Source organism: Trachemys scripta, chromosome 22 (assembly GCF_013100865.1).
Source record: "Trachemys scripta elegans isolate TJP31775 chromosome 22, CAS_Tse_1.0, whole genome shotgun sequence".
Lineage (NCBI taxonomy): Eukaryota > Metazoa > Chordata > Testudines > Emydidae > Trachemys > Trachemys scripta.
The window spans coordinates 1,277,278-1,287,710 of NC_048319.1; the positions used below are offsets into that span (position 1 = coordinate 1,277,278).

The window sequence follows — 10,433 nt, forward strand, 5'->3', positions numbered from 1 at the left end:
ATGTCTATCAGGGATGGTCTAGACAGTATTTGGTCCTGCCATGCGGGCAGGGGACTGGACTCGATGACCTCTTGAGGTCCCTTCCAGTCCTAGAATCTGTGAATCAGAGCGCTCCAGGGGGACTGCTGCTAATTTCAACAGGCACAATGGGGGCCAGGCAGCTCCGGGCAATGCTGCCCTGGGACCGAGGGAGCCCCTCCCTGTCGGTCTCCACTGCGCCACTGTCCTGCCCTCCTGGGCCCTGCCAGCCTGCTGCCTTCACCTCCATCCCACTTCTGCCTCACCCGCTCGCCCTCGTCCTACACGTAGACTGAGCGCTCCTTTGGGGGGGTGTACAGCACCTAGCACCCTGACCCCTCCCCGGGGTTTTGAGGCGTTACCCCAATACAGTGAAAGGTGGGTGCAGGAGGTGGTCAGCACACGGCTCGTTCTGGACCTGGACCCTGTCCCCCTCTCCGGTGCCCAGCTGTGGTTGTGGTTCCGGGTGTCAGCAGGAGCTGAGCGGGAAGGTGGGGCAGGCGCTGGAGGAGGAAGAACAGGCTGAGTTGGGCAGGCAGGCAGCTGAGGGCGGGACCAGAGAGCCTTGAAAGTCCCAGCTCCTTCCCCAGCTCTGCTCACTCTGGCTCTCCTCCAGGCTGATCGCACCATGAGCCGCTGGCTGCTGGCTGCCCTGGCCCTCTGGGCTGCGAGCGGTGGGGACTCCCTGCCAGCCTGTAACTACCCCCCCAGGCTCTTGTGCAGCTCCTGGAAGATTGCCGTGGCCTGCCAGGTAAGGGGGACGACTCAGGGCAGCTCCAAGCGGGGGCTGCGGTGCTGGCATCTCGCCCTGCTCTGTCCTGTGGGTTTGGCAGCAGCTGCCTCCTCCGCTCTTGGGAAAGAGGAGAACCTGCCCAGTCCTTTCACAGCAAGGCTGAGCCCAGCTTCCCCCTCAGTGACCCTGACCTCAGAGAAAGCAGCTCCGAGCCCGGCGAATCGGGGCAGTACGTGTACTCACTGATACGCCAACACGGCAAGTCCCTTCCCATCCCTTGTCCCCTCGCTTTCCCTGGGGCAAGGCTGGGAAAAGGGCAGCCGGTGCTGATTCCTTCCCCCCGGGGCTGGGCCTTGCAACCCGCTCAGCAGGGAAGAACTGGACCCCACCTGCCCCAAGCCCCTGGGCTCCTGTGCTGGGGATGTGTCCGTAAGAGGAGGTGGTACCTGGGTGCTGTGGGGAAGGGAGAAAGGTTTGCCTCTAGGGGCTAGCCCCATGAGCTTCAGGCTAGGGGCTAAGCAGGGAAAATAAGCACAAGGCTGAGAGAAGCCCCTGCCCCCCAGCCTGAGTTCCTGCCTGCCCGGCTTAGAATGTGCCCATCACCCCCCGTCTAGGCGCCGGGATCCAAGCTCTTAACTGTCATCTCCTGTGCCTCGCTGGGAGCAGATCGTGCTGTCCTGCACCTCCGCCCCCCGAACACATGGGTTGTACATGGGACCCAGCAGCTGCTGTGCCCAGCCTGTGTCTGGTTCCTGCTCTTTACCCAGCGGGAACATTTCATCCTGTGCTCCAGGGGTAGCCGTGCCAGTGCTGCCCATGGCGGTGGCCCAGGCCTAACGGGGCATCCTGCTGGCAGGGCCTGGGGCATGAGCTCTTCGTGGTGCTGACCAGTGTTTCTTGCTTCTCAAAGGGGGGAGATCCTAGCTCCAGCTAACTCCCTGCACCTCCCTGTTCCCTAGTCACCCCCAGAGCCGAGCCCAGGCCTTCAGCATCGGCGGGAGCCTCGGGGTGGGGGGTAGCCCCTGCTCGGTGCTCCAGGGCACTCGGACCCTGCACCTCACCGGGAGAGCTGCCCGTGGCCCCCTGACATGGGTGGGCCCAGCACTGACCCCCAGAGCCTGCAGGGCTGCGTGAGGTGGCTGGGCAGGGGGACCTGGCCCTGGTCCCTGGCTCAAGAGGGAGCGCTGGTCCATCTGCCATCCCCACGGGAGAGCTGCTGCAGTGCGGCTCCTGACCTCTGTCCCCACACCCTCGCCATGGCTCCCGCCTGCTCGTCCCTCACCCCATCCAGCTGTGTGGGGGTATTGGTGACACTTCTGCTTTTTCTGCCTCTCTGAGCAGCCATTAATAGCCTCCCGTTCCGGAGCGGGAGCGGGGCCTGATGCTGCACAACCACAGCCACTGCGTGGGCTTCAGGGTGCAGGGCTGAGAAACTGGCAGCCCAGACCCAGCGCTACTCCAACCTCTCAGCTTCAGTCCCTGAGCCCCGGGGGCCTGGCCTGGCGAAGGGGGCCAGAGCCCCGGGGTCTGTCCCTGTGAGCCCCGCAGGCCTGGCCTGGCGACGGGGGCTAGAGCCCCGGGGTCTGTCCCCGTGGACCCCGCAGGCCTGGCCTGGTGACAGGAGCCAGAGCCCCCAGGGTCTGTCCCCATGGACCCCGCAGGCCCGGCCTGGTGACGGGAGCCAGAGCCCCCAGGGTCTGTCCCCATGGACCCCGCAGGCCTGGCCTGGTGACGGGGGCTAGAGCCCCGGGGTCTGTCCCCGTGGACCCTGCAGGCCCGGCCTGGTGACGGGAGCCAGAGCCCCAGAGTCTGTCCCCGTGGACCCCGCAGGCCTGGCCTGGTGACGGGAGCCAGGCTGTGCCGTGTGTTGCTCACAGGCTTGTCTGCTAACTCCCAAGTTGCTGGGTTGCTGGGCTCATTGAACAGAGGCCGGAACTGGGCCTGATGGGACATTGAAGCAGGGGAGAGTCCAGGGCCCCGAATGTGCTCCCGGACCCAGAAGGAAAAGAGCCCTCGAGTGCTCTGGACCTGGATGTCTCCCCCACCCCCCAATCCCTCCGTGGGGTGTGGATTCGCTTCGCTAAGCAGAGCTGCACATTTGAACCAAGTGGATTGAGGAAATCCCCTTAGAAAGCCCCAGTGGCTGCTTGGTGTGTCAGGGTCTGCTGCAGCTCCCCAGAAAGCCCCACTGAAAGCCCCGGCGTCCTGTTTCACTTCCCTTCTGGCCCGGCTCCTGGGGAAGGCTGGCAGGTCTCCCTGCTCTGTTCCCTCAAATACAAACAAGCTGGGCTGGAGGCCAGAGCCCGGGCAGAGCAAAGTCCTGCGGCAGGGACCCTCCCTGTGCCTGTCGGCATCAGAACATTTGGTTGCTATTTAAACAGTAACGTGACTGCAGGTGGCACCCCCGTCCCGTCCCTCCAGCGCCTCTGGGGCAGGCACTTTGTCCCCAGTCCCTCGCTGGCCGGTCCATACACGGGTTAAGCCCAGCAGCTGCTGCAGCACTATGGGGCCTCCCAGCAGGGCCAGGTTTATCCTCCGCGTGCCCCAGGAGGCTCATGACCCCCTTGTGCACGTCGAGTTTGTCTGTGACAGAGCCGGAACCAGAGCTGGGGGCTGCTCTTTGGGGCAGGGCCAGCCCTGAGGCGGCACAGCCGGTCCGGGGTCTGTGCCGGGCCTGGTTCTGTCTGTCCCAACCCTGCTGCTCACCCCCCCTCCCCGTATCTTTCCCTGCCCGCAGGTGGAGAAGCTATGCCCCAAATTCTACCACCACCCCCAGGCAGCCAACCCTGTGTCACTGAGCTTGTATTACGAGAGCCTGTGCCCGGCCTGCCGCAACTTCCTGGTCACCCAGCTCTTCCCCACCTGGGTGATGCTCAGTGACATCATGGACATCACACTGGTGCCGTATGGAAATGCCCAGGTAAGCGCCAGCACCTCTGGCTGCAGGCGGGGGGGAGGGAAAGGGACCTGCACCCCAGTTTGAGCCAAGGGCAGGGACTGCAGCACTCTTCTGTCCTCATAGCCTGGTCTTCCCTCCCCCACAGCCCTGATCCTGGCCGGGTGTGTGGGGCACACGCTGTGGGGCAAGGGGGAAGAGTGAGTGCTGGGGAGGCATGGTGGGGGGGGTAGTGTTATCTTAGGCTCTGACTCCGTTTCCCTTGCAGGAGAAGAACGTCAGTGGGAAGTGGCAGTTCGAATGTCAGCATGGTGAACTGGAGTGCAAGGGGAACATGATCGAGGTGGGGCTGGTCCCAGGCGCGGCATTAGGATAGGGGAGGGGGGGATGCAGCCTGTGGAATGTGCAGGATAGCGGGGTGAAAGGAGACAGTGGCTCCTGGTTAGGTGATGGGACACCCCACCCCCCGTGTCACTGAGCCAGGGACAACTTGGACTCATTAGCTGTGCTTGGGGTGGGGGAGGAAGGGGCAGGGCTCCCTCGTCTCTGGCCCCGAGGTGGGGCCCACGGTGAGATCTGCCTGGGCTCTGCTACGGGACTAGCCTGGGGTGGAAATAGGCCCTGTCCCCTGTGTGGCCTCAGCATAGTCACCATGTGACACGAGCTGCTGAATTTCACGTCCTCCCTGGCCCAAGGGAAGGAGCAAGGAGGCCCCTTGCTCCGCAGAGCAGAGCCCAGGAACCACTCGGGCAGCTGTGCTGGCATCGGGAGCCGGGCACTCAGGCGTGATCCATGGGGAGGGTGCGTGTCAGCCAGGACATCTTGGGGTGAACGTCAGAGAGCAGCAACACCTTCCTTAGGGCCTTCCACAGAGAGCGGATGGGTGGGGGGGTGCCCCTCACCTGCCCCATTATGGGCCTCTCAGCCTAGTCCTGCCTTGGGGAAAGGACTCGGTAGGACTTTCCCAGTTGACCGTGAAGCGTGGGGCTCCCCCTGCAGCCAGTCCCCTCGCCGTAGGAGGAGAAGCTGGTCACGCTGGTCTCTGCTGGCTGGAGAACCCCAGGGGCACAGACTCTCTGGGCTCCTCAGGCAGGGCTCCTGGGTGCATTCCCGCTGGGCTCAGGGCACTAACACTGTGGCTTGCCCTGCTCTTCCAGACCTGCCTGATGTACCAGCTGAAGGACCTCGATCACTCTTTCCCTGTGATCTTCTGCATGGAATCGGCGGGCTCTGTGGTCGAGAATCTTGAAGCTGTACGTTGGCAGCGCTGGGCGGGCCCAGAGCTATAAAACTCCGTGGGTTCAAGTCCTGGGGGGGGAACTGCTTCAGCCGGCTGGTCTCTGCACCCACCCCACAGTAACGCCCCTTCCACTTGCCCCTTGTTCCCCTGCCCAGGTCCGATCAAGTGTCTTGACCCAGTGCCTGGAAGGGCTGGCATTTCCTGCCAGTCTGTGTCTGGTGGGACACGCGGCTGTAGCCATTGGCAACTTAGTGACAAGGCCACGTCCATTTCTAGCCATGCCTCAGCCATCCCACGTGGCCTATGAGGACGCTTTCCCTGCTATGCTGCCACCAGGCACCTGCCCTCACTCCGCAGCGCCCAGGTGGCAGGTGAACTGGGACGTGCTCTGGAGATTCTAGCATTATGCAGGGGAGCGGGGGGGGGGGGGGGTTGCCCCTGGAACTGGCTGAGTCCCAGGGCTTCTGCTTCCAGCCTGCACTGTGGGTGAATGAGTTCACAACAGATAAGAGCCCCTGGCCTCAGCCTTCCTGTGCGGTGGGGGATTGGGCAACCAGCTCTCTGCACTGGTTCTGACACGTCCTCCCCTCCCAGTGCCTGCAGGTCTATGCCCCAACTGTCCAGGTGGCTGAGATCAAGTCATGCGTGACAGGAGATCTGGGGAACAAGCTGATGCATCACAATGCTCAACTGACCGATGCCCTCAACCCACCCCATAACTACGTGCCGTGGATCCTCGTCAATGGGGTAGGAGACATGGTGCCTCGTGGCCTTCCTGATGAAATGCTGGCGGGGCCCATGGGCATTTCCACACGAGGAATCAGTGGGCAGCAACCAGAGCCAGAAGTTTAGTGCAGAGTCCATGTGCTGCAGATAATAGACGTACATGGGAAGCAGGGGCTAGAACCTAGGACCTTCAGCTCCCAGGCCTACTGCCCTTGAGAACTCTGATCATGCAGGGCGGTTGGTGGGTCTCATAGCCAGAGGGCCCGTCTCCTGCAGGCCCACACAGAGCCATGTGGTACAGCATCCCAAAGCACATGCCTGTTCATGCTAAGGAGCACCTGGTATCTAGCTGGGGTAGGTGACTTGAGTGCAATGCATTGTGGGAGTTGGGAGGGAATAAACTGCTCTGAGAAGCACCCGCAGAACATGACTTTGTGGTTAAAGTTGTGGCCGAGTCTTTGAGGAAATGCTTTATCTCAGCAGCCAGGCCCTGCCGCTGTCTCCTGCATGAGCCTCGTGCCCTTGGTTCCCCTGCAGTGAAGACAAAGGGGCAGGAAATGTCCACTTGCTTTGTGGTGAATCTGTTCATGAAATTGAACCAGAGGGGCTGGCTCCAGCCAGGTGCGGTGTGAGCTCCCTGCAGGCAGTTCTGCTGTGTCCCCTTGAGCCTGTCCTGCTTGAGGCGTGGCACTGCCCTGCCTCGCACCACGAACCATCACCCCCACCTGGGCCAAGTGGAGGTCTGATGCTGCCGTCGTACCCGCTTGGCCCAGGTGTGTCCAATGTCCCCCATGGGCAAGGGGATTTCACACTGGCTTTCCCTGGCGGGCTGCATGTTCTGTACCCGGGCCAGAGCCCCCAAGAGGCTGCGCTGTGCTCAGACACAAGCCCTGGTTTTGTGCTGACAAGAAACACACCCCTTCTGCAGCTGCTCAAAGAAACAGGGCCCCAGGTGAATGCTGAGGGCACCAGGCAGGCAGCGACTGACGCAGCCCGTAGCGCCATCCGATCTCACTCCATCTCGTCCTGTGCGGCGGGAGCGGAGCTGTCGCTTGTGCTCCAGGCAGCAGCCCTAGCCAGAGACTCCTGGAGGAATTACCGAGCCCCTGCCTGCTTTCTCCGGCCAGCGGCTGAGCCTGGGCACGGGCTTGTCCAGCCACTGACACAGATTTGTCCTCTCTCTCTCCTGCTCAGAAACACACGGACGCTCTCCAGGCGCGAGCCCAGAGCGCTCTGTTCAGGATGGTTTGTGAGCTGTACACGGTGAGTGGACCCTGGTAATGCAGCTGGTCACAGCGCCCTGCTCCCCGGGCTCTGGGCAGCGAGCGGCAGTAGCGCCTCGGCCAGCTCTTGCCCGCTAGCCAGATTCGGGGACGCCCCTCTGCTGGTGAAACTGCTGGGCTAGGTGTTGGCCTGCCTGCCCCAAGAACAAGCAGCTCTAGCCTGCCTGCCTCCCTGGCTGGGTGCCCACTGGGGCTACAGGCCAGGGGCTGCTGGGAGCCTCCATGGCTGGAGGTGAGGGGAGCAAGGCAGTGGCCGAGGCTGTTAGTGCTCCAGCGGTTCGGCGCTGCAGCCGTTTCCTCTCGACGCCCCTCCCTGCGTCTGGAATGTCGTGGGGGTCCCTGACTGAGCTCTGTCTTTGCAGGGTGAAAATCCAGATGCCTGCAAAGACGAGGGGCTGAGTCCCAGTGCTTCTGAAGACCGAATCTCTCTGAATTAACCCCCAGCCTAGGGCTGCTCCCTGCACCCCAGCGCCTGGCCTTGCAGTTGGGGTGACCAGACAGCCAGAGGCAGCAGGGGATCTATTTTTGCCTGGTATGATGATGTCAGCTCTGGGCTCATGCCCAGTAAACTCTGCTGCAGGTGGGGGCAGTTCAGTTGGGAGCGGGGGGTTGATGGGAGAAAAGGCACACGATGGTTTGAATTTGGACATGGGAATTCGAAGGATCTCTTCACGCAAGGTGGCAGCACCAGGAGCGGGGCTGGGGAGAGCCCAGCTTTGCAAGCAGGGAGAGCAGCAGCAGAAGCCCTGCAGAGGGCAGGAAGCAGCAACAGCGGGAGAGCGGGATAGTCTTAAAAGAGCACATGCTGCTGGAGCGAGGCGTCCGGTCCCCCTGACTCCAGCAGGCAGCCTGGCTGAGCAGCGTGGCAGCAGGGCCTGGAAGGGCTTCTAGGCATCTAGGCCAGTGTGTAAGTGTGTCGAATACACAGCCTTGGAAGCGCAGGAGCAACTGTCCACCTCAGGGAACTCCATGACCCCCTCACCCCTTCCCTCTGGCCTCTCCAGATCTCGGTAGAGATTAAAGAAGGGAGGGCACATTTCCGCTCGCTCTCCCTGGAGCTGCCCCAGCCCTGGGACGGAACCTGCGCCTCAACCAGCAGAAATTCCAAACCAGGACTGGGACCCCACACCTGCCCTGCGTTGCCCCAACCTTGGGCACCAGCATGACTGGCTGCCGATCTTGCCTTATGCTGTGCAGCTTGTAGGGTGCTGTGACCAGTGGGGGACAAAGCTTAAGCGCAGCAAATCGTGGGGGACACGCTACATTTGCTTTGCTGATTTGGTGACTGACTCCTGACCCTTTGCCCATACTGATGCCTTATGTGAACTAGCTCCACCGGCCCCCCAAACACTGACATCTCCATGTCTTCAGCCCACTGGCCTCTCCAGGAAATGGGCCTGTGTCACTAGGCCCCATCCGCCTTTCACGCAAACAGACTAGTGCCTTGCCCTCCCCAGCCTGCTGCACGTTCCCTTCTAATTGCTCTAATTGTATTGATGTCACAAATGCAGATTCTTGGGACTCAGGATAGGAATGCCCTTCCTGCAAATGAATCTATTGAGTAACTTCCTGGCCTAGTTCTCTCTCATTTTGGGTCTCTCCTGCGTCTAGCCCTGAGGCCAGGGCGGGGGGGTGGGAGGAGGGGTGATGGGTAAGGCTGGTGTGGGGACGCTGGTGCCATGTCTACACAGGGGCAATGTAACAAAGGATTTCCCTCCCGTGCAGCTGCTCTCACTTCACCCTCAGGCTGGGGACGCACCTTGCTCATGGGTATCACAAAGATGGGCATTAGCTTTTAGCTAAAGAGGGGCTCTTGGAAGCTCCCCCTGGGGAGATGCTCTTCTCTGTGGCATGGCCAAACAGTGCTGTAGGAAGCCTGGACCAAGGGGAGGCAGAGACCCAGCTCTAGGGGCCAGATGCTTCTCTGAGCCTTGGGGAACTACCACAGGACTGAGCTCAGGAATTGCTCAGTGTCTTTAAGTGCTGTCACAAGTTCCCTGTGGTTTTACGGCAGTAGCTTTGCATTTGCCTAACCCCTGATGTGGTAGCTGCTGAGCCCAGGTGACTGGAAGCAGGGGCCCCCGGCCTTCTACCCGGCTTTTCATAAGGTCTTGCAAACTGAGGTTAAGCTGCTGATCAGGCCTAGGCCCTTGCACAGCTTAGTGTGGGAGCCCCTTGGAGGCTCACCAGGAGAGAGAGGATGTCCTTCACCTCATGAGTGGGACCCACGTGTACCCCTCTGGCTGCTCGCTTCCCCATCCACGGCCGTAGGAAGGGAAGTGAGGCGTGGGCAACTCCCGAGAGGGGGTGGGAGGACAGACTATGGGGTGTTGGAGAGGAGAAGGCACCGGGCGACCTAGGAAATAGTTACAAGAGGGGAACCCAAATGGCACTGGAAGGAAAAGCTGAACCTGTCTTGGTGACTCCAAAGCACCCGCTGAGCTGCGTGGGCAGAGGGCAGGGCGGGGTGTGTGTGCATGGGAAGAAGCGCAGGCTCCTGTCGGTGATGCCCTGTGCCCGCCCAGGGCAGGGCGAAGCCGACGCCCTAGCAGGGGGCCTGGTGTGCACCCGACCAGCTGCACAGACAGGGCCGTGAGCCATGGGCACCAGAACCCTCAACGTCTGCTGCCCGGGCTCCGCGCCCCGCTGTGCTGGGGGCCCCTGGGCTCCCCGGTCTGAACGCAGCCCGGGGGGGGGGGTAGGCGAGGAGGGGGCAGAGCAGGGGACCTGAAGCTGGGCAGCGGGGGGAGGGGGGGGGCACAGAGCCCCCGGGGAGGGGGGGCAGGAGCTGGGGGGGGGGGGGGGGGGCACAGAGCCCACTTGTACCGCCCGGCCCGTGCCCCAGGCCCAGCCTGACCCCGGCCCGCTCCCGTCCCCGTGCTCGGCGCTGCTCAGCAGGACGGGCCGGGGAGCGGCCGAGAGGAACGGGGTGAGGCCGGCGGAGGGTGACAGAGACGGGAAATGGCGGCCCGCGCGAGAAGCCGTTGGGGGAGCAGGCACGCGGCACCCGCACCAGGAACAATTCCCCAAGTAGCTACCATGGCCGCCGCCTGCACAGGGCACTTCCGCCTCGGTATCTGTCATGGCCGCCGCCGGCACAGGGCACTTCCGCCTCGGTAGCTGTCATGGCCGCCGCCTGCACAGGGCACTTCCGCCTCGGTAGCTGTCATGGCTCCACTTCCCCGGAAGCTGAAGGCGCACCTCCGTCACGTGACTCAGACCGGGGCCGGCCGGCTCCCAGTCATGTGTCCGGAGGCGGAAGTGCGCGGGGAGCACCGGGGCCGGGCAGCGGCGAGGGGCTGAACGGAGCGGACTCAGGAGCCGGGACCATCCGGGCTCAGGGGGCAAAGGTCAGGCCGGGGTGGGGGCGGGGCCGCGCGGCTGTGCTGGGTCGGGTGACAGCTGCGGCCCCGGGGCTTTGCGCGAGACCCCCCCCTTCCCCCTCTCCCGCGCCCCGCCCCGCAGAGCGGCTCCCCCCTTCCCCCCCCCCGCGCCCCGCCCCGCAGAGCGGCCCCCCCCTTCCTCCCCCCCCCGCGA

At 63.1% G+C, this 10,433-nt stretch overlaps 2 protein-coding genes across 2 annotated transcripts in view; both read left to right on the forward strand.

Annotated features, from left to right (window-relative positions):
- The first annotated feature begins 593 nt into the window (after positions 1 to 593).
- On the forward strand, positions 594 to 8,465 carry IFI30 (IFI30 lysosomal thiol reductase). The gene is made up of 7 exons (XM_034755454.1): positions 594 to 769; positions 3,489 to 3,671; positions 3,916 to 3,990; positions 4,805 to 4,900; positions 5,482 to 5,634; positions 6,808 to 6,876; positions 7,259 to 8,465. The coding sequence occupies exons 1-7, from the start codon at positions 647 to 649 to the stop codon at positions 7,331 to 7,333; spliced, it is 774 nt and encodes a 257-aa protein (XP_034611345.1). The 5' UTR covers positions 594 to 646; the 3' UTR covers positions 7,334 to 8,465.
- A 1,626-nt stretch (positions 8,466 to 10,091) lies between these two features.
- The window catches only part of MPV17L2 (MPV17 mitochondrial inner membrane protein like 2), a 4,448-nt gene continuing 4,106 nt past the window's right edge, over positions 10,092 to 10,433 (forward strand). The window contains exon 1 of the mRNA XM_034755228.1: positions 10,092 to 10,246. The gene's annotated coding sequence lies outside the window, so the exon portion shown is untranslated. The remainder of the gene's footprint in view (positions 10,247 to 10,433) is intronic.